General features: G+C 43.7%; 1 protein-coding gene across 8 annotated transcripts in view; it reads left to right on the forward strand.

Moving 5' to 3' along the window:
* Positions 1–26,654, forward strand: part of LOC138736041 (transcriptional repressor CTCF-like) — a 332,424-nt gene that overhangs the window by 101,250 nt on the left and 204,520 nt on the right. For all 8 annotated transcript variants that reach the window (XM_069884866.1, XM_069884865.1, XM_069884863.1 and 5 more), the window contains 4 exons: positions 4,667–5,071; positions 8,843–9,110; positions 18,438–18,608; positions 20,819–20,989. In XM_069884866.1, coding sequence (XP_069740967.1) covers positions 4,784–5,071; positions 8,843–9,110; positions 18,438–18,608; positions 20,819–20,989 — 898 coding nt within the window. In that variant the 5' untranslated portion in view covers positions 4,667–4,783. The remainder of the gene's footprint in view (positions 1–4,666; positions 5,072–8,842; positions 9,111–18,437; positions 18,609–20,818; positions 20,990–26,654) is intronic.

The raw sequence follows: 26,654 nt of genomic DNA on the forward strand, positions 1-26,654 counted from the left end.
ACAAAACAACTTGAGCCACATCTGGGAGGAAGAATACACCCCTGACGGTGCCATTTTGGGTGGCTTACAAGCGGGTCGGTTCGTCTGCCTAGTGGTGAGCCGCCACATAGCCCCCTCCCCCAAGACCGACGCCAATGTCCTTTTTCGCCGGGCAGCCTTGCTTCTTGAGCTGGGCTACGACCACGGGCTCGGTGGGATCAAAGTGCGCTGGCTTCAGCCTGTCCACGGTAAACAGCTCCCGCCTGCTGCCAATGTCCAGCATGATCGTGGAGCTGGAACGCTATACAACCCTGTACGGCCCCTCGTACAGTCGCTGCAGAGGTGCCGCGGTCCATGGAAAGCAGATCGCCGGGAATGTGAGACGGGTGGGTGCCATGCCTGGGCGGTGGTGGGGGTTTGAACGAGTCCAAGCGTGCCCTGAGGTGAGGAAGTAGTTCTTTCGCCAACTGCTGGGGATTGTGAGGTGCGTTGACGAACTCACCAGGTAGTGCCAGCAACGCACCATAGACCAGCTCAGCAGATGACGCCTGCAGATCTTCCTTGGGAGTGGAGCGGATGCCCAGGGGCACCCAAAGCAGTTTGTCTGCCCAGTTAGGACCGGTGAGGTGGGCCATGAGTGCTGACTTAAGGTAGCGGTGCAGACGTTTGACCAGTCCATTGGCCCGCGGGTAGTAGGCCATGGTGCGGTGTAGCTGGATCCCCAACCTGTTGGCGAGCAGTGCCCAGAGCGCATATGTGAACTGGGGGCCACAATCACTAGTGAGGTGACCCAGAATGCTGAACCGGGCGACCCAACCATGCACCAGTGCTCGGGAGCAGGAGTCAGTGGAGGCGTCTGGCATCGGGATTGCCGCAGGCCAGCGAGTGGTGCGGTCCACCATCATAAACAGGTAACGGTTGCCACGGGAAATGGGTAAGGGCCCGACAATGTCCACGTGAATGTGGCTGAATCATTCCCGAACGTGCTCGAACTCCTGTACAGGCGCCCTGGTGTGCCTGTGCACCTTGGACGTCTAGCAACGGGTGCATGTTCTGGCCCAGCCCATGATCTGTTTCCATAGCCCATGTCTGCCACCATCCGGAGCGTGGACCTTATGGATGGATGTGAAAGGTCGTGGATGTGACAGAAGACCTGCCTGCGCCACTGCTGGGGAACCACTGGTCATGGGGTGCCCATGGAGATATCACACAGGATGGTCCCTTCTCCGCTCTTGGGAGGTCTTGGAACTGCAGTCTCATGATGGCGGTCTTGAAGGCCTTCATCTCCTCATCTGACTTCTGGTCCCGTGCAAGCTGGTCGAAGTCAAGGCTGGGTGTCAGCACACAGATGGCCAGTCGCGAGAGTGCATCGGCAACCATATTGTCCTTCCCCTCCTTGTGCCGAATGTCAGTGATAAACTCCGACACAGAGAGGTGACGCTGTTGGCGGGCCGACCAGAGATCCTTTGCCATCACGAGCACCTGGGTGTGGGGTTTGTGGTTGGTGAAGATGGTAAAAATCCTCCCCTCCAAAAAATAGCGGAATTGCCGCACAGCCAGGTACATGCCCAGTAACTCATGGTCAAAGGTGCTATACTTGCATTGCTGCGGGTGGAGCAGGCAGCTGAAGAATGCCAGAGGCTTCCAATGTCCATTCACCTGCTGCTCCAGGATGGCACCGATGGCTGTGGCAGAGGCATCGACAGAGAGTGCCATATGCAGGTCGGTGTGCGGGTGGGCGAGCATGGTGGCCTTGAATGTGGTGCAGGCTTTTGGGTTCCAAGAGAGCATCTGTGCTTGGCGGCGATGAGGGCGAATAGCAGCTGCATGATGCGTGCAGCTCCCGGGATGAAGCAGTTGTAAAAGTTGACCATACCCGTGAACTCCTGCACCCTCTTGAGGCTGTACGGGCATGGGAACTCCCTGATAGCGGTGATCTTCACAGCGGTGGGTGTGGCTCCTTCGGCCGTGGATGGTATGGCCTGCATGGACTCTTTCCCGAACTGGCACTTGGCCGGGTTGATGGTAAGGCCAAAATCGGCCAGCTGGGACAAAAGAGCTTGTAGGTGGGCCTTGTGTTGCACCTGGTCCTTGCTGGCGACGAGAATATCCTCCAAATAAATAAAGCCGAAATCCAAGTCCCTGCCCACAGAGTCCATGAGGCGCTGGAAGGTTTGAGCAGCGTTTTTGAGCCCGAACGGCATGCGCAGAAATTTGAACAAGCCAAAGGGGGTGATGATGGCCGTCTTGGGTATGTCCTCGGGATGCACCGGGATTTGGTGATATCTGCGCAACAGGTCGACCTTGGAGAATACCCTCATGCCATGTAGGTTGTCCGTAAAGCCTTGGATGTGAGGGATGGGGTAATGGTCAGGAACTGTTGCCTCGCTGAGCCGTCAATAGTCTCCGCAGGAACGCCAGCTGCTGAGTCTTTCAGGACCAGGTGGAGCAGCGAGGCCCATGGGCTGTTGGACCGCCGAATGATCCCCAGTTCCAACAGGTGCAAAAGCTCCTCCTTCGCCACTTGGAGCTTGTCAGGCGGGAGCCGGCAAGCCTTGGCGTGAACCGGTAGGCCCTGGGTGGGGATGTGGTGGAACACCCTGTGGCGCGGCGAGGCAGCGGAGAACTATGGCTTGAGTGTAGGGAACTCGTCCAGGATTTGCTGGAACTCGTCTCTGGGCATGCTGATCTTGCTCCGAGTGGGAGGTGTCGAGGCAAATAATTCTAGGTGTGACAAAAGGAGCCTAACTCGGATGTCCACCAGAAGCCCGTGCGCGAGGAGAAAGTCTGCCCTCAGGATGTTAGTCGAGAGGGACAAGATGGTGAACCGCCACGTGAAATTTAATAGGCCGATCTGGAAGTGGACTGTCTTGTCTCCATACGTCTGGGTTTCTGTTGCATTGGCCGCACGGAGGGGAGGTCCACAAGGTCAGTTCCTGGACTCGACGGCCATGGCAGGGATGACGCTGATCTGGGCTCCAGTGTCAACGAGGAACCGCCGGCCGCTGACTGAGTCATTTCCTCAGCCGTTAACAGCAGCCGGCTGGTCATTTCCCTGGAACAAGCAGGGCTGACGACACTTCCGAGCCTTGGCTCCCCAGCGCTGGTGGTAGAAGCAGAGGCCTGGAGCGGATGCTGTGGCCTTGGTTATGCTTTTGAGGGGCTCTGCAAGGGCTGGATGCTCTACCCCAGTGCTAGGGGCGGGCTTGGCGTGCTTCATGACCTGCTGGACTGTTGAGCCCTCCAGGAATCGTGCAAGCCATAGCTCTTGGGCTTTCTGGGCGACCTTCCTCAGGTCGGTGATGCTCTCCTGGACCAGCAGCGGCCGGATATCCCTGGGCATGTGGTCGAGGAAAATGCGCTCGAAGAGTGATCGCCCATGAGTGCGAGCATCTTGTCCATCAGCTCCATTGGGGGCCTGTCCTCCAGGGTGTCGTGGTGCGGCATCCGAGCGGCACACTGGTGTCTGGATATTCCGTGGGATCTGGTAAGCACTCGCTTGATGGAGTCGTATTTGTCTTCGGCGGGTGGGTGCTGAACGAGGTGCAGCATGCATCTGGCGGTGGCCTGGTCCAGTGCAGCGACCACATGGTAGAATTTGGTCATGTCGGACGAAATCTGGTGGAGGTGAAACTGAACCTCCACGTGGCCGAACCAGATCTCCAGCTCCTGAGCCCAGAATTCAGGCAGTTTCACGGATATAACGCTGATCCAGGCTTGCAAATGATGGGTTCAAAGACGTTTAAATCAGTTGGGGTCACCAATTGTAGCGGTAGCTACCCTGCTCCTGAAAGAACACACACAACCAGACAGGTTGAGCTCAGTAAGCAGACTGGTTTATTGCAGGCTGCTGGGCTGTACTTGTATTCCCAGCCCGGTCCTGGCTGAGAACCGCGTTGGAGGGCGCTGATGTCACCCGGGCATCATGTGGTCCCCCAGCGCAGACTTCTGAGCCCCGTGCTGGGAGGAAGGGAACATCCCCGACGGCGCCATTTTGGCCAGCTGCCCCGCCGCGTGGCTTATAAGCGGGGTGGGTTTGCCTGCCTAATGGTGAGCCACCAAAGTATGTGATTATGTGCTGTGTGAGAAATGTATTATGCTGTTTTCTCTGGTGGTACGTGTACAGTCAGATGATAATAAACTTGAACGTAGTTAAAATGATCTACTCCCGCCGTCTCAGTATCCCATTTGATCCTGGAAGTTTGTACTTTGGATGCTACTGTCTGATCTAAACTGTTTTCCAACTTCCATTTCGGACAGAAAGTGAACTAATGATATTTAATTGAGTTCTAAGAGTTAAAGTTGCAGCAGGAACTTTGCTGCTCGTGGCTTGCAAAAGATTAATGATCTCAAAAATTTTAAAGGTTGTTTATAAAAGTTTTAATGTTTTGAATCACTAATTTGACACCTTTTTCGGTGGAAGCAACATTGGAAAATTCTAAATATTTTTATTAGCTTGTAGGTCCACTGTGATTCTGAAGACAACACAATGGTATTTGTAGGTCGTTGCCATGTTTTTAATGTTGTATTGTGCTAATGTGGTGTGAAAATCTGGAAATAGAGGAAAAACGGAATAGTTTTTACCTTTCACCATCTTCCAAAGTAATATTGAGGTGCTCTCTTTAATGTTCCATTAGTTTGAAGCATATATTCGATTGTTTTGACTAATTCATTTTTTTTTGTTCAGAGAACCACTTCAGATGAAGTCTCAGGATTGGAAACAATTATTACAACTCACGAAGAGAAAACAGGGACAGAGAGCAAAGGAAATTGAAAAAGTGATGAAATCTGAAGTTTGGAAACCATGATGGAAAGTGAAATTTTATTCCATGAAACAACTTTATTTTTAACAAACAAGGAGGACACTTTGGAATATTCTGAAGAGTGGGAAAACTCTGACAAAATGCACATCATCACGTTGCAGGTGGTGAATATGGACGAACACGTCCAGCCCTGCCTGAATGAGGTCAATTTAATGACAGCGCATCAACAAGGGGTTGAAATAATTCAAAATGGGATGAGCCAGGTCTTGGAAAGTGAAGGAGATATCATATATACTCTTCCACTCCCTGAGGGAGTACAAGTGTTTAAGGTATGGAGTTAGAAACTCACTGTAAATGGGCTTTTACAATTTCACTGTTAGCGTTCAAAAAGTTTTTAAATATAAAATGATTATTTAGCATGGTTTTACGTCATAACTTTTAACTCTTTTGTCCCACCTAGTAATATTAAAATTATCTATACTAATCCCATCTGCCTGCATAAGGCCAATATGCCTGTATCCATTTCTTAAATGTCCAACCAAACATCTTTCAAATGTTGTGATTTTATCTTCCTGCACTCCCTTTTCTGGCAGCTCACTCTGTGTGAGAAATTTACCTTTTACAATTCATTTAAATTTCTCCTCTCTCATCTTAAACCTGTGCAGTGCTAGATTTCCCCTGCCTTGGCAAAAAAAAAATCACCACCTCCCCTATCCATGGCCCTCATAATTTTGTAAATCTCTCCAAGGTCACCCCTCACTCACTCGCCACCATTCCAGGGAGAATGACCCACCCTCTCCAGTTTCTTGTAACTCAGGCCTTCCATTCAAGACAAAATTCTCGTTGAACCCTTTATCTCTTAAGTCCATAAATTTCACAGCAATTCTCATTTTACTCCATAAAGAAGCAGGGTCTGCTGCATTTTAGCAAAAATATCTGCAAATTTATGTAATTTCCAGGCATTAGTACAAATCTGGCTCTCCCTGACTAATAGAACAGGGTGAGACCCTTCTTATTCAAGTAGCATAAGTAAATTCTGTACTCAGGATTATCCTGGAATAGACTCAAATTTGTTGTGTTCTCCTTACAATGTAATTGACAACCTTTTGGTACCTGTTGTTGCCGTAGCAAGGCTTCAAACTTATTGAAATGAAAGACAGTAGGTTGTTAATCATAATTGGAAAAATCTCCTCATCGAAGCTGCCTGACTTGTTCAGTATATCTAACATTTATTGTATTGATGATTATCCTGTTTGCGCAAGAACATAATTTATTTGGCTCCCTGGAACTAATGATGAAATGTTCAGAACTACATTAGCCCATTGTGGCAGATCAAGGTCTGATCCAGGAAAGTGCTGAGTGTTTGGATCACAAAAAGAACTGTTAGGCTATTGTGACCTGGTTGCCTTCCCATTATCTAGACAATCATGCAAACCAGAACTCTAATCCATTGGATGGCCCAGCCCTTTGTTCCATATTCATTAGATGCCCAGTCTACAGGTTGCTTTAGATAAGTACAAAGGGAAATTACATTGTCATTGGATTGTTCAGCCAGCCATTTTTTTCTCATTATCACCATCACAGATTTTAATGTTCAGAAACTCAGGGCTCGTGGACTTTGAGGCTTTTACAAAATAAATCATATGGTCATCTGGTAAACAAGAGAAACTGCAGATGCAGGAAAACTGGAGGAACTCAGTGGGTCAGGCCACATCAGTTGGAAGATAACATTTGATGTTTTGGTCCTGATGAAGGGTTTTGGCCCAAAATGTTGACCCACTGAGTTCCTTTGGTATTTTGTTTGTTTCTCTTGTGGTCTTCTTCAGTGTTGAATATTAGCTGTATGTTGCAAAACATAGCCCAAGAAAGTCATGTTGGCTGATCACTTTTTCCCCACTGCTGAAAATTAGACGCAATGAGCCTTATACAGCAACAAAAACATTGCATCGGCGTAGATGCTTTTAATAGTAAAGCAATAATTAAACATTTCTAAAAAACTAAATTATTAGAGAATTGGGTGTGAAGCAGGGAAGGGTCAGATTTAGGGTTATGGTGGTTTATTGGAGAATTATGGCTTTGATGAAATTTTCAGGATGCTAAAACAGAACAGTGATGGAGGGAAATGTGTAAAGATGATTTAATACTAGTTTTAGTACATGTCTAAGTGTTTTATCACTTTAGTGATGGGTCAAGTTGTAGAGGGCTACTTCACTAAGAGTTGAGTCATTGTCACAGTGGCCATTGGAGGAAGGGTGGTGTCCTGAAAGTAAGGATCTTCCACTGGCCACCCATTTAAATTCCCTGCCCCATTCCATGGTCTCATGCTCTATCAGACTGAGACCACCTACAAATTGGAGGAACAACACCTCATATTCTGCCTGGGCACCCAACAATTGGAGAGCATTAAAATTGACTTCTCCAATTTCTGTTAAATCCCCTGCCACCACCATCTTTCCTCTCACTCTGTTTTCCCTTTTCCCTATGTCTCCTCTCACAGAGCCAAAATCAATTCCCACACTTCCTCTCTCCTGTCCTCTTATCATATTCAATGAAGACCTTTTGTCTGTTGGTCTGTACTCCTCCTCCCATTTTATCCCCAGCCTTTAACACAGATGCCTGTCTTTTTTTGCTCATACCTTGAGGAAGGACTGAGGCCTGAAACATAATATATCTTTACCTCCTATGAATGCTGCGAGACCAGCTGAGTTCCTCCGGCATCTGTGTTTTGACTACAATTACAGTGTCTGCAGACTTTCGTGTTTCACTTACTAAGAGTTGAAAACGGTTAGATCTGATTTATTGCGAAAATGCTTTCCAATTATAAATACGAGATTTTTTAAAAAGTGGAGCAAAAAAGAAAAAGTGGGTTAGTGTTCATAAGTTCATTGTCCATTCAGAAATTTGATAGGGGAGGGGAAGAAGCTGTTTAATAACTTTGAGTGTGCATCTTCAGGGTCCTGTACCTTCTCCCAGATGGTAGCAATGAGAAAAGGGCATAATCTGGGTGGTGAGGGTCCTTGATAATAGATGCTGCATTCATTAGAAAAGATTTATGCCCATGATGGTGCTGGCTGAGTTTACAACCCTATTCCTAGAACTAGAGTGGGGGATGTCATCACATAAGAGTAAAACAGTTTAGTCTTGATTTAAAAAAAGATCAAACACTTGCAGTGCAAAGAGGCCCAGATAGGGGATCACTATTGTCATAGAAACCATGAGAGGGCTTACAGGATGAAGCAGAAAGGATGAATTTAATTAGTACTAATGGTCAAAATTGCAACTGGCATGCACAGTTGTGCTGTGATAATGAGGTAGGTGGAGGTCCTCCAATTTGCAGGTGGTAAATTAGCTTAAAACAATATATATCAAAATCTGAATAATCATTAGCAAAGATATATCTCCGTTCTCAGTTAAAAATTGTCTGCAGAACTATTGTATTCACATTAAAACTACTAAGTCGAGTAAAAGTCCTAAAATCCGGATTGCTCAGGGATTGGGTTGATCTGGATTCTGGAGCAGTACTTTTAAAATTCAAATTTAAGGAGGAATAATGAAGAGATGAACCGGTAATTTTTGATGGTTTGTTCATTCGCAAATCCAGCACGCTTCATTCATCAAAACTTTCTTAAAGAAAAGTAAACTCAACATGACAAAAAAGTACACAAGCTTTTTTCACTACAAAAAAAGATAAGAGCATGTAATGCTTGAAAGAGTATTTAAAAATGAAAAATCTAAAAGAAAATTACAGTACACAAATTAATATCTTTGTGGTAAGATTACCTGTTCTAAGCGTGGTTGCTTGTTGCCGCTGTGTATCTTTGGCACTTACGCGTGCATACACACAAACGCCCACTAAATTAAAAAAGTTTGAGAGTCCAGATTCTTGGGTGGTCTGGATTTTTGGACTTTTACTGTAGCGGTGTTCAAGAAATTTTGCTGAGGTGTACATGTTTATGTCATGTAAGATTTTACAGTAATCAATGTGCGCTATAGATGTGGACATCAATGTCAGATTGTACAACATACCCTCTAGAAGATCAAAGGATCAGATGTACCTCATGTTTTTGCATTGATTTAAACTAACTGTTGTTCATACTTAGGTGGGTCCAAATGGAGAGATGCAGAATTTTGAGAGAACAGAACTGGGTACAGCTGCTGAGGCAAATTACAAGGACACAGAGTTGGATCAGGATCACAGTGCAGACAAAATTGAGAAAGAAAAGATGCCACATGTTGACCAAGTTGGGAATATTGCAGATGAGTCCATTTGTGAACAGAGGGAGACACATTTGGAAGGGCCACGATCGATTGTGACTGTGGAAAATGCTAGTCTTGTCAAAAGCAGACCTATCAAAATTAAAACTAAAGGTTGGTGTTCTTTTCTGTTTGATTAAATTTTTGTCCCTTTTCACATCACCTTAGCCAAAAGTCGAGAGACTAGCTTCCCGATATGTTATTGCTGCTGTATGATTAGTGCGTAAAGAAGTACCAAATTTTCACTGCTGAAGTAAATACTGATTCCATCTTCACCCAGAGGTCTTTAAAGCTGCTTACTGCAGATACTCTTAACTATTTTTATTGTTGAGCATTTGTTACTGAGTGTGTAACAAGGAGGAGTAAATGTGTTCTGTTTCAGTGCAGGCAATTTACTTATTGTTCTGTGGAATGATGCTTAAAACCACTGTTCCACTACCATCTCTGAATTCAAAGACAGTCAAATGGCCCGAGGAACATGTCATATTCTCATGAGAATTTCTAGACATTGGTCGCAATCCTCCACACCACAATTGCTACCTCTCCATGGGCCCTTTCAGGTGGACCCTCCACCTTGAGGCCAGTGACTGGAGCACCTTTTCAGGTGGCAGCCCTAAAAGATCCACCTGAAAGGGTCTATTCATATCCAGAGGCGCCTCGGAGCGCCTCCAGATCTGATGGAGGCGGAGCGGCTGGTGCTGCAGTGCTACCTGTCATAAATATGCAGCATAGCAATGGCCATCTTCCCTATCCATAATCCCCCATGCAGGTGGAACCGCTCTGTGTTTCCCACACAGTTCCAGCTGCATGGGGGATTATGGGTAGGGAAGACTGCCATTTCTATGCCGTGTTTCGAGCTGCAGAGAGCAGCCCCGGTGCAGGAGCAGCCAGCCAGGCTGTGACAGCCCACACCAGCCGCCCCCTAGTGTTCCCTGCCAGCCACCCCTGCCTCACTAGACCCCGCTGACCTCCCCTCCCCAGCGGGATGGGAGTTGGGTCGCGGGCTGATGGAGTCATCAACCTGCCCCCAGACAGCCACTTAAAGTGGCTGCACATTCAGGTGCGTCGGCAGAGCATGGTGCACCACTGATTATCCCTCCCGGAGGAGGATTAACGTCGGCACCTCAGAGGCGCTTCTGCTGTGTTCAGGTGAGTGTCTTTTGCTGCAAGGGGGGAGATTATGCAGCTTTACAAGGGGGAGTTCAGGCCACCAGAAAGGGCCTCATATTTCCTCGTTCTTTATTCTAACGCTATAAATGGTGTCAGCAGATGCACAACTGGTTGGGAATTCCAGCATTTCATGCAATGTTTGTGGCTCCTACACAATTAAATTTCTTTGATTAGCATTGAATTGTGAACACAATTATGCCATTTCCATACATACATTGTACTTCTGGATGCAATACACAAGGCTGTGATAATTTGTGTTATACTCTTTTTGAACCAAGCTTTAGGAAGTTGAATCATGATTTTTAACTGGAAACCCTCAGGAACAGGGCTCACACTTTTTCAAGGGATACTTGCGTACATTTAGGGAGTGTCTTGCAATCAATGATTTACAGGTTAGTAGGTAATTTGGCGGTGTGGACTCGTGAGCTGGAAGGACCTGTTACTGTGCTGCATTTCTAAATTTAAATTGAACTGAATTTGGAACCTTGCTAGGGACAAGGGTGTATTCAGAATTGGTAGAGCAACTTACAGTGAGTGCAGTAGCCATTTCGGTTTTATTCCAACCTTTTTTTAATTGAGTCCACCAGTGATAATCCTGTTCTGCATTAGTAGTAGCTGAAGGACAGCCATATTTCAATGTTCAGCTCCTTGAGTTGAAAGCTTTTATTGTCAATTATGATGGAGATCTGCAGGCCAAACTACCCCATGGACCTTTTCCCTAATTGCTCTGGTTGTGGTAGTGAAGATCACTTTTACCCTGAATTACATAGCTTTCAGGCACATTGCAGCCAGTGCCATTTGATTGTATAATATTTGCGAGCTCACCATTACACTAGTGACTAGAGATTACACTTTGGATTGCCTGCGGACTTTCATTCAATGAATAATGAATTGGTTTGTGAAAATTAGCTGAAATTTTCAATGTAATTTTTCTGGGATTTCATGTCTCCTTTATTCTCTTGTTTATAATATCTGCATACTTCAGTTACTATACCCTCAGAGGTTAGACTCTTGGATAAAGAATGTCATCTTCATAGCCCTGTCTGGGGTCCTGCTTCTCCAACTGAACACCAATATAACCAGACACATGAAACCATCAGGAGCTAATGGAATATGCCTTCAGGATTCATCATCTGTTTGAATTCATTGTCTATTTATAGATGTAAAATTCATCCACATCTGGCCTTAGGCCAAAGTGAGGCCATGTTCCTAAGCAGTTGATGCAAGTCCCCTTCATTGTTGTATTCAATTACTCAAGTTGCTGAGAACTGATTCAGAGAGGTTAAGGCTTGCACCAGTTCTGGGGGAACCTTCTTGCTAAGATAAAAGAAAACTAGTGACTGGCAACAATGCTCACTATCAATCTGTGGTAAATCACTATGTATGTTTAGCTATCTGGACATGCCCCTTGGCTGACAATACCTGTGGCTCCTCCCGCAGACTCCTGAATAAAGGTGACTGTCCCACAGCCCCCTTCCCAGTTCAGGACAGTCAACTTGCATGGATATACCTCCATACTATTGCTAATAAAAGCCTATCAATTTTATATCACTTCTAGTCTTTTGGAGTTATTGATGGTGCATCAATGATATTAGCAATAAATTTTGATAATGGAGTAGATCCTAAAACCAGAGAAGTTGGAAATTGACCCACCATTGCCTGAAGCCTCCAACAACTTCGAACTCTGGCTGCATTTGCTTCAAGGCATTCTTGCAGGCATCTTCTATTATCGTCTGATTGGAGAACGACAAGCTGCAGGTACTACATTCTTGGGTCATGCCCCTGGTACATGGACGCCAAGTTGTATCCAGAGGCAATGGACAACCTGAAAGGCTGGTACCTGAGGAAGGTGAACCAGGTCTATGTGAGACACCTCCTAACTAAGCGAAAACAGCGACCTGGGAAATTGAGCACTGAATACCTCCTAGCAGACCTGATCAGAGACCTTATGTTGCGGGCATCAGGTCCAACTACATCTACTAGAGATTGTTGGAGCAAAATTAGCTCAACTTGTGGAGGGCAGTAGAGTTGGAAGGACGCTAGAAGTGGCACTCCAGAATATGGAAGCCTACTCGGCTGACAACGCGGCTGCCTTGTGGATGCCCTGGGATGTGGAAGGGCCACGACCATTGCCATGTTCTGCCAGCGATCTGAGCACGGCTGCTATACTCCACGAGTACCCAAAGTGCTAGTTCTGCAGCCTGAACAAGCACTTGAGGAAAGGCTGCCCAATGAAAGATGTGGCTTGCTCTAATTGTGGAAAGAAAGGACATTACGCGAACGTGTGCAAGTCCAAGTCACCCCAACCCAGCAATATTGCATGGGGGCTGCCATCTTGGGTGCTGCCATCTTTGAAATCCAGCAGTACCACGTGTGAGCCCTGGGGGCTGCCACCTTGGATGCCATCATATTGGGACCAAACACACCATCACATCTACAGACAGCGATCCAATACTGGCCTCCATCACCAAGTTGCCAGATTGATGAAGAAAATCCAGGTAATGAGATGAACTGCCTGTTCGATAGTGGGAGCACAAAGAGCTTCATCCACCTCGATACGGTGCAGCAATACTCCCTTGCAGAATGGTCAGTAAGCCACAAAGTCTCTTTGGCCTCCAAGTCCTATACGGCTGATGTTCGTAACTACTGTGTAGGGGCACAGACTATGTAGACTCCTGGTGACGTCACAGCTCTGCACTGCTGTGCTACTGGGACAAAACTTTCAATGCCACCTTAAAAGTGTGACAATGGAGTATGATGGGCCCCATTCCCTCTACCCCCTCTGTCTGTAGCCACCCACTGAGTTCCACCACAAACCCTCTGGCCTTTTCCCCCAGTAATGCAAAGATTTTCCACTGTGCAAGGCCTGCTGATTCTCAAGATCACTCTTCCATTGTTGTTCACGAACCTCACCCCCAGCTGTAAACCCATTGCCACTAAAAGTAGGTGGTGCAGGGCTTTTATTAGGTTGGAGGTGCAGCGGCTACTCAATGAGGGGATTATTTGGAGAGCCCAAATGATGGTGGTGAAGAATGGGGAGAAAAACAGAACGGTCATTGACTATAGTCAGGCCATTAACAGATATATGCAGGTGGACATGTACCCTCTTCCCTGCATATCTGATAAGGTAAACCAAATCGCTGAATATTGGGTTTTGCACCATTGATCTAAAGTCAGCATGCCACCAGCTCTCCATCTGCCAGGAGGATCACCAATATACTGGTTTTGAGGTAGATGGCCACTTCTTCCTTTTCCTGAGGGTTCCCTTCTTCAATATCGTTTTGGTCTTCTAGCAGAAGATGGACTGAATGGTAGACCAGTATGAGCTGCAGACCACACTCCCTTATCTGAACAACGTCACCATTTGTGGCCATGACCTGCAGGATCATGACGTCAACTTCCAAAAATTAATCTTAACTGCCAAACTCCTTAACCTTACATACAGTAAGGCTAAATGTGTATTTTGCACAACCCACCTTGGTTGCATCATGGAGAACAGAGTCATTGGCCCCAATCCAGATTCCATGTGCCCGCTTTTGGAACTCTCCCTTCCCCCACAGCCTCAAAGCGCTCCCTGGGAGGCTTCTCCTACTATGCCCAGTGGGTCCCCAATTATGTAGACAAAGCTCACCCCCTTGTTAAATTTACCTCCTTTCTCCTGATATCAGAGGCCTGTGCAGACATCAAGACAGACATTGCCAGGGCTGAAGCCAGAAATAAATCTATCCTAGAGTATGAATCATATTGCCTCAAATAGAAGGAATAATCCCTCTCCCTTGGGTGTTTTTGTCTCCATTCCTCTATTAAATTCAGCTCCTTCATAAAGTTAATGGTAGCCTTTGCTGCCTTTGTCTTGGCTATTTTTTTTCATTAACTTGTCCAAGACAGGATCCAGACAAAAATTGAAGTGTTTTCCCCCACCCCAACCAAAATGTTTTTTCTCTCTTCCCTCTGCCAGTTTCAAGAAGGTATCTTGTATGAACTTTTCATCATCAAGATTGGGGGCCTAGACATTCACTGGAGTCCAGGACTCTGAATATATCTGACAGAGCACCATTACAAATTCCCTGCTTTATCTGTGACCTCTTACCTGAACACTTTTTCTAATCCAGATTGCCGCATCCCTTGCCTTAGAACCACATGTGGAGGCTATTGTCTGGCTCTCCCATCTTTTTAACTTTTGACGTTCCTGCTCTGTTAAATGTATTTCCTGGAGGAAGGCCAGATCCGCCCCTATTTTCTTTGTGTGCCAAGACTCTTTTCCTCTTCACTGTCATGTTCAGACCTTTTACATTAAAACATATATATTTGATGTTATTAGCCATTTCCCCAGAGGCTCTTCCCAAGTCCATGTTTCTCCCCGTACCCCGACCATCGCATGTCCAATGTTCACCCTATCCTTTTCCTTCAGCCAGGCACTCCAGTCTATCGAGTCCATGACAATTCCTAGAAAGGAAAAATAATAAGAGAGACAAAAAGAACCAAAAAGACAAAAGGAACAACGTAACATATGGCAACTAACATCAAATTCATATATCGTCCCATCTATATCTCACTCTATTTATTCCTCCCTCTTTCCCCCCCCCCCCCCCCCATCTCTGGTGACTTCACCCTCCGCACCATCACCATCCCCCTCCTGTGCTTTTGCACCCATCCACCTCCCACATTTCTCTGCCCTCGACCCCAAGCACCTCCCTGGACTACTTTCCTTTTTATGAATTCTCCCATCATTGTATTTATCCAACAAACAGTTAAATTCATATTATTATTAGTATCAACATATAGCTATTGCTTACAATATATTCTTATATACAGCAAAACATTGGCATTACAATTCTTACAAACTGCAACTGGTTTACAAACTGTTGGGCCTCTTTGACCTCTGTCATAAACTTTCTTTCGACCCCTGGAATTTCAAATTTTAGAGTGGCCTAGACACATTTGTGTCTTTTCTGTTTGGCCATTCTTTTTAATGGCTCGAATTATTTTCTTTGTTTTAGGAGGACCACACTTAAGTCTGTTTAGAATAACACCTTAATCCCCTCCAGATCCATCGGCTCCCCCTTCCCCCTGCTTTCATCCTGACAGCTGCTGCACTTAAATTATCTCAGTCCTGGTGATGCAGAAACTTCACCTGCACTGAGAGTGGCTTTTGAATGGGGTGCGGGAAGGAGGACCAATTGGGCCTCTCTACCTCCACTGATTCTCCCTGTTTCTCCCTTCCCAAAACCTCTGGCAACCAGTGTTGAAAAAATGCTACGGGATCCCTCCCTTCTTTACCTTCCTGCAACCCCACAATTGGCTATAATTCTCCAAAGTGTTAATTCTCTGCCAGAGGTGTCCCTTTTCTACCCCCCACCATGGTATCTTCCCTCTCCAATTTATTTATTCTGTCCTCAATTCTTTCTTCCACTTCAGTCACCCTTCCTATCAAAATGATGACATTTTCCCATCTGTCCAGTTTATTGTACAGTTCCAGTTTTCTTCCTTAAATCTGGCCAGTCTCTCCTCTAGTCTTCCCATGGCTTTTAAAATGTCTTGTAGTGGGGGCTCTGTGCTCTCTCCCCCTCTTTACGATACGATCTTGCTTCCCTCATGCATCCTGGCTCTTCTCTGTTCTTCTGCCATCACCTCCAACCTCCTCACTGCATCCCACCTCGTTGGATTCCCCACGGGCTGTCTGCTGACGTGGGGCCAAGATCTCCCGCAAGCCACCCCTTCTACGCCTCTGTCATCGGGACCTCCCGGGCTTCGAGCTTGGAATCGGCATCGCCATCTTGGGCTCCATGAGGTGGGTTGGATTGGGTGCCGACTATTTCTTCAACCTTACTGTCTTTATTTGACTGGCATTTTTACTTCCCATTTTTATCAGGTAGGAATCTTTATTTATCTGTTCTTGCTATTTTTAGTGCTTTGTACTTTCTTTTTCTTAACTGCTTTTGGCTTTCCTGGTCTGAGAGCTCTAGGGGTTGATGTCCTGTTTCTCCCTCATGATGTGACCGTTTGTCCACAGTGTTGAGAAGTGTGGATCTGGTCGGATTCCTTTCAGGGTGAACAATCATGACCCTATCTAGAAAAACACCTTTGATCACAAACCTTTTAGTTATTGGACATCACAAACTGTTATCAGAGCCCCATACGAAAGGGAGATCATGAATAAAGATTGTGATCTTTATGTACTGTGTATTGTGGGTTTTTGTGCATGCACCATGGTCTGGAGAGATGCTGTTTCGTTGGGTTGTTTATGTACAATCAGATGTTAATAAACAAACTTAAATTTGGTGGTTTGATTTTGTTAAACAGACTTAGTTTTATTAGATGCCTAATCAAGTCTTCAGACAAGCATCAAGACCATGCATGGTGGCTAATGAGTAAGGTCTTTCCCACCAGAATTTTCATGTATTACTAAAACGTTGGTCACATTACACACTCACCTTGTGAAGGTTGCATTGGAACTGAGTCAGTGGCCTTCTTTAGAGAATTCAGCTTTCCTGGAATATCTGGAATGAGGTACATTAATGTTTGTCAAGGTTTGTCACAAACAGCTTTATAACATGGACAGTGTGGTGTAAGGGCTGTTTCTGGGGATGCACACTGATATTATTCGTGCAGTGAAGATACTCTCTTGTTTTCCAGAAACTCACTTGTTCCAGAGTAAAGCATTGTCAATGACTATATTCTTCTTCTTTGGCTTGGCTTCGCGGACGAAGATTTATGGAGGGGGTAAAAGTCCACGTCAGCTGCAGGCTCGTTTGTGGCTGACAAGTCCGATGCGGGACAGGCAGACACGGTTGCAGCGGTTGCAGGGGAAATTTGGTTGGTTGGGGTTGGGTGTTGGGTTTTTCCTCCTTTGCCTTTTGTCAGTGAGGTGGGCTCTGCGGTCTTCTTCAAAGGAGGTTGCTGCCCGCCAAACTGTGAGGCGCCAAGATGCACGGTTTGAGGCGATATCAGCCCACTGGCGGTGGTCAATGTGGCAGGCACCAAGAGATTTCTTTAGGCAGTCCTTGTACCTTTTCTTTGGTGCACCTCTATATTATAGTACTACAAACTGGCAAGTGATAAGGGACATCTTGAAGCTGGGTATGGCTGCAGCTCGCATTTTGTGGGGAAGGACCTCAGTTTAGGGTCTCTTGCCATTGCACACAAATTATTGGAAACTCACTGAACAATTTTAAGGCTGCAAATGAATTGTAGCTGATAGGTGATGATGTAAATATTCATGATTTGTTTATGAAAACGATGACTGGAATATTTTTTATTGCACATTTTTTAACAAAGAAAGTACATATTGAAATAAAAACTTTGTGTAGAATTTTTAATTTTTAAACTTATTAACATGGGAGATGTTTACAGCAGTGATGCTGTGTAATTCTCAGTAACTGAAGGAAATGGGCTGAAGCTCAGCACCCGACTGCCTGAAAATTCTGAGCAACATAAAATAACGACGAAGCAAATCACACAGCCCTTGTGAAGGCAGCATTCAACATAAAACTATGGTGATTCTGCCTCAAACAGTATAAAAATGGAACTTGGCTGTGGAATCCACCTCTGAAATGTTGGTTATCCTTTACTTCCAATGGATGCTGCATGTCATGATGAGTTTCTTCAGCACATTTATCGATTTTGAAATCTTTCACTACCAGGTTTATTATCGTCCAATTGTACCCAAGTACAACCTAACGAAACAACTTTCTCCAGTCCTTGGTGCAAAAACATACAGACACACTATACATATACATATTTTAAAAAATATTATTTATTTATATGCAGAACTTAGATACACATCTAAAAAATAAATATTGTTTAATCAATAGTAGAGTCCTGGAGGGTTAGTATGAGCAGTTCATTCAGTCATTCAACAGTCTCATTGACCGTGGGAAGAAGCTGTTCCTCAGCCTGGTGATGCTGGCTCCATTCTAACCATGCTTTTGGAATAGGGTCGCTCACCAGCCTTTGTTTTTATACTTGATTTCTTCATTCATTCATGAAATCATCTTTATTCTGACGTTTTTTTATGTTACCTTATCAAGACCTCACAATTAAAGTAAGTTATGAAGGCTAAAAGTAACTTTGTATCCTTACTCTTGATTACTGTAATGTGGGACTAAAAATTGTAACAGGGCTTTTTGACAAACTAAGGAATTATATCAGTTCTCATACAATGCAAGTTCTTGACTGAGAATCCGTTCCACCAACTAAATTTGTTTAACCTCATGTTTTGAAAGATACTGTGTTACTAAAGTGTTTCTTCAATTTCCTTTTATTATACAGGCATTAGGAAGACTTTTCAGTGTAAACTGTGTTTGCACACCTTCCCTCAACAATCCAGTTTAAACCGTCATTTCAGAAGCCACACAAATGAACAACCACATAAATGTCATCTGTGTGATAAAGCTTTCCGCACCATCACCCTCCTACAAAGCCATATCAATACTCATACAGGTAAGGTGCCAATTACCTGCTGTGTCCAAATGCATTACATTGAACAATGTCACGTGTCAGATGATTGATTGGTGCTAGAATATGAGTGAGACCCAAACATTAGTCTTGTCTGCACTCTCCATGTAGGTTGTCATAGTGCATGCTGTTTCTAATCTATTTTATACAAAATACTTCACACAAACATATCAGAGAAACTCAGCAGGGCATGCAGCATCCAGAGGGCATAAAGGGTAATTAGTATTTCAAGCGTGGGCCCTTTATCAAGTATCAGCAAACACAGGCAGGTGGCTGAATAAAAAGTTGGGGGAAGGTCAGAAGAGGGAGGAAGTGGCAGGGAGAGAAGCTGGTGTAAAAAGGGGCAAAGTATCAGCATACAGGAGGGAGACTGAAAACTTAGCTGAGTGGTGGACGGACAGCAATCTCTCACTCAGTGACACCAGAACCAAAGAACTGAGTGTAGAGTTCTGGAAGGCAAAACCAGAGCTGTACAATCCAGTGATTATTGGGGATGAGAGGAGAGGGTGATGAAATATAAGTTCCTGGGAGTCGCTATCTTAGAGGACCTTTCCTGGACCCAACATACTAATGTCATAATGAAGAAAGCACATCAGCATCTCTACTTCCTCAGGAAAGTTCACTATAACATCAGAAACCTTGGTAAACTTCTACAGATGTGTAGTGGAAATTATGCTGACAGCTGCATCATGGCCTGGTATACCTCTGAGTGGAAAGCCCTGCAAAAGGTAATGGACACAGCAAAACTGTTCCCACTGAGAAAATTGACGTGGACTGCTGCGATCAGAGAGCAGCAGCAATCAGCAAGTATCCACACCACTCAGATCATGCTCTGTTCTCACTGCTGCCATCAGAAAAGAGGTATAGGTACCACAAGATTTGAACCACCGGGTTCAGGAACAGTTGTAACTCCCTCCACCATCTGATTTCTCATCAATACTCAATCAGCGAATATATTTTTCTGTATTGCACAGTCAGTTTGTTTACATTTCTTTCTTTGTTTACATTATTTCTCTTTTGACTATGTGTGTTTTTTCTTGAGTACAGTTTACAATTACTGATAAGTAGGAATTCTACCTGGCCCTGTAATGGTGAGAACAAGTTTAGAGGATCTAAGAAGTAACAAGTCTAGACATGGTTGAGGAACAAACAATAGAATTTATTTAGATGAAGGGGAATTCACAACAAGGAACACACTCATACACACAAGCAAAGCAATTACACACAACTCATTCACATCAGATGCAGATTAATTACTGATAATCACAACTCTCAAGTGTAAATGTGAGAGTTAAACAAACGATAACTGCCACCCCACTCTCACTAGCGGGCATGGCACATTGATTAACTAAAGATACAATTAACTCTTAATGAAAATGAGTAAGGGCTGAATGAGCTGAAGCTCCACATCCAATGATTTGAAAATTCTGATCAAATTCTAAAATAACAACAAAGCAAATCACACAGCCCTTGTGAAGGCAGCATTCAGCAGAAAATTATAGTGATTGTGCCTCAAACGGTATAAAAATGGAACTTCGCTGTGGAATTCAGCTCTGAAATGTTGGTTATCATCCAATTGTACAAACCAACGAAACAGCTTTCTCCAGTCCTTGGTGCAAAAACATGAAAACGCCCAAATAGAGGTTAAAAACACATACAGACAAATGATGTATATGCATACACAAATAAAAATAAATATTGTTTAATCAATAGTAGAGTCCTGGAGGGTTAGTATGAGCATTCATTCAGTCATTCAACAGTCTCATTGACCGCGGGAAGAAGCTGTTCCTCAGCCTGGTGATGCTGGCTCCATTCTAACCGTGCTTTTGGAATAGGGTCGCTCTCCAGCCTTTGTTTTTGTACTTGATTTCTTCATTCATTCGTGAAATCATCTTTATTCTGACGTTTTTTATGTTATCTTATCAAGACCTCACGAATTCTCACAATTAAAGTAAGTTATGAAGGCTTAAACTAACTTTGTATCCTATAAAATGTGGGACTAAAAATTGCAACAAGGCTTTTTGTCAAACTGAAGAATTATATCTTTCATTTGGCATATGAAAGATATTGAAATCAGTTATTGAGCAATGAAAGTTTTTGACTGAGAATCAGTTCCACCAACTAAATTTGTTTAACCCTGTTTTGAAAGATGCTGCGTAACCAACGTGTTTCTTCAATTTCCTTTTATTATACAGGCATTAGGAAGACTTTTCAGTGTAAACTGTGTTTGCACACCTTCCCTCAACGATCCAGTTTAAACCGTCATTTGACAAGCCACACAAATGAACGACCACATAAATGTCATCTGTGTGATAAAGCTTTCCGCACCATCACCCTCCTACAAAACCATATCAATACTCATACAGGTAAGGTGCCAATTACCTGCTGTGTCCATATGCATTACATTGAACAATGGATTCACCTGTCAGATGATTGATTGGAGATGCTAGAATGCGAGTGAGACTCAAACAATAATCCTTTCTGCTCTCTCCAGGGGATGCAGTGCTTCCAGAGGTCATTGGACCGCTGCTCCGGCACCTCTGTAATCACTAGATTTCTGTCTTTCAGTACAGAGGGAGCTATTGAAAACATTTAATCGATGGATAAGAAGAGGAATGTTTACCTGCATGTGTTTGCCAAGAATTGAGACCAGCAGGGCACTAGAACTGGGGGAGGAGGTGGGATAAGGTGAGGCAGTTCCTTGTCAAGCATGGACACGATGGGTTGAATGATTGCAAACCCCCCCCCGGCCATGTCTTATTCAAGAGGATTCTCCTTTGTCCGCTTTAGGGTAAGCACTCAGCGGGTCAGGGTGAGGAACGAAGTGGGGGGGGGGGGTCTCTGTCCAAATGAGATGCAGCCCCACCTGTGGAGAGCCCCGGGTGGAGGAGGTGCAGCAGCAGCCCAGGTGGGGAAGGCGTACGCAGGCAGCGAGAGGAAAGGGAAACCAGAGCTAGCCATGGGGCTGAACTTTACCACTCTGTGTGGACACAGAGAGGGATCCTCAGCCCTCCCATGATGAACCATGACACGCGGTCTTCCTGACCACAGCAGGACAGCCCAGAAGGGCAGGCTGAGCATCGTCCTCAGGAGGGAGGAAGTGAGCAGGATGCATTGATCTCCTTGCCTCATCCTGCACACGTGCAGTGTCCAAGCATCAGTGTGTGGTGTCCGAAAAGCAGGGACCACAGGGAGAGAGAGAGCATGAAAGTGCGCACAGGCCATTCAATTTTGCATTCTGCCCATTATTTAGCTCAGAATGACAGACCATACTCTGATCACTTGGCCTTACTGGAACTTCAAAACAAAAATGGTATTGACATTGGAATTGGACTGCATTCCTGCACTAGTGCTACAGGGATAATTAATCACATAGATATTAATATGAGAAAGAAAATTTGCCAGAATATCAAGCAAATAAATGGCAAAATTTCTGTTCATTGATGAATCAACAAGCCTGAGCATTAAGGCCGCCTGATAGTTAATTTGAAATGCGAAAGTGATAAGGAAGGTGCCCTTTACTTGTTGATAATTATATTTTATGATAATTAGTAAGTGCAGCCATGTAATACTTTATCATATTATGCAACACTCTCAATTATAGAAAGCTAAAGAGACCTCCTTATTGTCATTTTTGGTGAGCTCCGGTACCTAAAAAAAGATAAGCACTGCACCCCTGCAGATAGGTTGTCGTAGTGCATGCAGTTTCCTAAGCTATTTTTAGAAAATACTTCCATTTGAATCCAATACACAAACATACCAGAGAAACTCAGCAGGGCATGCAGCATCCAGAGGGCATAAAGGGTAACTAGCATTTCAAGCGTGGGCCCTTGATCACGTATCAGCAAACACAGGCGGTTGCATGAATAAAAAGATGGGGGAGGGCAGAGGAGGGAGGAAGTGACAGGGAGAGAAGCTGGTGTAAAAAGGGGCAAAGTATCAGCGTACAGGAGGGAGACTGAAAACTTTGCTGAGTGGTGGACGAACAGCAATCTCTCACTCAGTGACACCAGAACCAAAGAACTGAGTGTAGAGTTCTGGAAGGCAAAACCAGAGCTGTACAATCCAGTGATTATTGGGGATGAGAGGAGAGGGTGAGTTGCTATCTCAGAGGACCTTTCCTGGACCCAACATACTAATGTCATAATCAGCATCTCTACTTCCTCAGGAAATTTCACTATAACATCAGAAACCTTGGTAAACTTCTACAGATGTGTAGTGGAAATTATGCTGACAGCTGCATCACGGCCTGGTATACCTCTGAGTGGAAAGCCCTGCAAAAGGTTATGGACACAGCAAAACTGTTCCCACTGAGAAAATTGACGTGGACTGCTGCGATCAGAGAGCAGCAGCAATCAGCAAGTATCCATACCCCTCAGGTCATGCTCTGTTCTCACTGCTGCCATCAGGAAAGAGGTATAGCTACCACAAGATTTGAACCACTGGGTTCAGGAACAGTTGTTACTCCCTCCACCATCTGACTTCTAAACAATTCTCAATCAGTGTATATATATTTTTCTGCATTGCACAGTCAGTTTGTTTTCATTTCACTTTTGTTTATGGATTTTTCTTTTTTCTTGAGTACTGATCAGTAAGAATTCTGCCTGGCCTTGTAATGGTGAGAACAAGTTTAAAGGGTCCAAGAAGAAACAAGTCTGGACATGTTCCTCGAGGAACAAACAATGGTCTTTATTTAACTGCAGGGGAATTCATGAAAAGGAACACACTAATACACACACATACTACCCACAACTCATTCACATCGGATGCAGATTAGTCACTGATAATCACAACTCTCAAATATAAATGCGAAAGTTGGGGGAAGTCACGTGATGGAGTAGTGACCGGTAAGAAAATACCAGCCCTCTCCAGAAAAGTTTAAAAAAAAAGAAAGAAAAAGCAAAGCCACAAACACAGAAACCATAACAAATTAAAAATAAAGGTGTGGAGAAAATGGCAGCAAAGAAAGAAAAACCAAAAACAACGGGAAGAAGGAAAGACATCGGAAGAGAAAGGTGAAGGCCTTACCTGTATGAGGAGGCCCGCTGTGGAGAGAGAAGCCGGCTCCCTGAGGTCAGTGGAAACCCTGAGCGCAGGACTACAAAGATGGCTCACGGAGCCAAGCAGAAGTGCGCGACCGCGCATGCGAGGATTCATGTGCATGCACGATGCACATGACAAAAACAACACCGACAGGAGGGGGGACCAGCTGAGTACATCTCCACAGCTTGAACAGACAAGAATAACCCGACAGCAAGGCTCCCAACAGGAAAACAGAAAATAACGGGAACAAGAAGGAAGAGAATAAAAATAGGAAATCAGAAAAACAACAGATGACCAACCCAGAGGAAGAAGACCAACACCAAGACACCTTTAATAAAAATAATAAAAACAAAAATACCCAACAAAATAAAATCAACAACCCAACAAGAAAATCAGAAGAGACAGAGGTAGAGGACACAGATCCTGGAGTGGACCCAGAAGAAGAGGAGGAAGAACACAGAGAAATGGAAGATGAAGGGAAGGGACAGTACATGGATATATTTTTTAAAGAATATATGGAAACAGTAAAAGAATGGCAGTCACAAGAATTCAGTGAAATAAAAAGAAGAATAAAAGGTACAGAATAAAAAGTGAATAGATTAGAGATGGTCATGACAGAAATAGGGAAAAGAGTAGAGAAGGTGGAAGAACAAGAAACAGCCATAGAAATGGAGGTAGATGACTTAAAAAAGAAATTAGAAGAATCTGATAAAAAAGTTAAAGAAACACAGGAGCTGTTAGCTCAGAAGATAGATATAATGGAAAACTATAAAAGGAGAAACAATATAAAGATAGTGGGCCTTAAGGAAGATGAAGAAGTCAAAGATAGGAAAGAATTTATAAAAGAATGGATCCCCAGAGTCCTAAGAATGCCAGAATTACAGGAAGGAATGGAAATAGAAAGGGCACACAGAACATTAGCCCCTAAACCACAACCACAACAAAAGCCAAGATCCATTCTAGTAAAATTCCTAAGATATACGACAAGAGAAAATATATTGGAGAAGGCAATGAAAGAAATAAGAGAAGACAAAAAAAACCACTGGAATACAAAGGTCAAAAAAATTTTTTCTACCCAGACATAAGTTTTGACCTCCTGAAGAAGAGGAAGGAATTTAAAGCAGCAAAATCGACCCTATGGAAAAAAGGTTATAAATTTATGTTAAAATATCCTGTGGTGCTTAAAATAGTTATCCTGGGGCAGCAAAGCAAACTGTTCTCGGATCTGGAAAAAGCACGAGAATTTGCAGAACACCAACAAAACAGACAGAGAGATGAAGAGGTGTAACAAGAACAAAAATGACAACAAACTATATATAAAGAAGAAGAATAAAGTATAAGTAAGAACTAAGAAGGGAAAGAAAGGAAGTAAGGAGGGAATTAAGAGAGTGAGTGTTATATGTGAAGATTAAAATCTTTTCTGGGGGGCTGGGTGGGGAAGAATAACAGTCACTGCGAAATCAGTTGACGCTTGCGAGCGGGTTCGCAATCCAAATGGAGAGGGGAGATGTGGTTGCCCGACAAGGGACAAAGGGCAACTCAGAGAGGGGAGGGTTAAAGCAATTTTAGATATGGGAATAGTGGAAATATTTTATGTTTTAGAAGTGTTGTCTTATAATGTGTTCAAAAAAAGAAAACAGAAATGGATGAGAAGGGAAGGTGGTGATGAGGAAACGGAAATGAAAGGTAAACAAAGTATGAAATGGCCATGTTGAACTATATGACTTTGAATATTAATGGAATACATAATCAAATCAAAAGGAAGAAGCTGTTAAATTTACTGAAGAAAGAAAAAAATTGATATAGCATTCGTGCAAGAAACATATCTAACTGAAGTGGAATACAAGAAATTAAAGAGAGATTGGATAGGGCATGTAACAGCAGCATCATATAATTCAAAAGCCAGAGGAGTAGCTATATTAATCAATAAATATGTAACAATCAAAATAGAGGAGGAAATAATAGATCCAGCAGGGAGATATGTAATGATAAAATGTCAGATATATTCAGAATTTTGGAAGATTTATGCAAGATATCTTTTTGAAGATCGCAGATACGCAGGGGAATATACTAATAGGAGGGGATTTTAACCTTAATTTGGATTCAAACATGGATAAAACTGGAAAAAAGACTAACAGAAAGAACAAAGTAACCAAATTTATAATTAAATCGATGCAGGAAATGCAACTTTTGGATATATGGAGGAAACAACACCCAAAGGAAAAGGAATATTCATATTATTCAGGTAGACATAAAACATACTCAAGGATAAACCTATTCCTGTTGTCAGCCCACATTCAAGGAAGAGTTAGGAAAACGGAATATAAAGCTAGGTTATTATTGGATCACTCACCCTTGTTGTTGGCAATAGAGCTGGAGGACATCCCACCAAGAATGTATAGATGGAGATTAAACTCCATGCTACTTAAAAGATAGGATTTTAGAGAATTAATTGAGCGACAAATTAAAATGTACTTTGAAATAAATGCGGAATCAGTGAAAGATAAATTTATACTATGGGACGCAACGAAAGCGTTCATCAGAGGGCAGATAATAAGTTATGTAACTAAGATAAAGAAGGACTACAATCAGGAAATAGAACAGTTGGAAAGGGAAATAACAAATGCTGAAAAAGAATTAGCAATAAAGGAAGATACAACTAAAAGAAGAGAATTGGCAGATAAAAAAATAAAATATGAAACACTTCAAACATATAAGGTGGATAAGAACATAATGAAGACAAAACAGAAATATTATGAACTAGGAGAAAAAACGCACAAAATTCTAGCGTGGCAGCTTAAGACAGAACAAACTAAAAGAACGGTATTGGCATCAAGGAAAAAGGACAAACAAATTACATATAACCCAATGGAGATCAACGAAAACTTCAGGGAATTCTATGAGCAACTATATCAAACTGAAAACGAAGGGAAAGAAGACAAAATAGATGAATTTCTAACTAAAATTGAATTAGCGAAATTGCAAACC

The sequence above is a fragment of the Narcine bancroftii genome, chromosome 6, assembly GCF_036971445.1.
Source record: "Narcine bancroftii isolate sNarBan1 chromosome 6, sNarBan1.hap1, whole genome shotgun sequence".
In the NCBI taxonomy this organism is placed as follows: Eukaryota; Metazoa; Chordata; class Chondrichthyes; order Torpediniformes; family Narcinidae; genus Narcine; species Narcine bancroftii.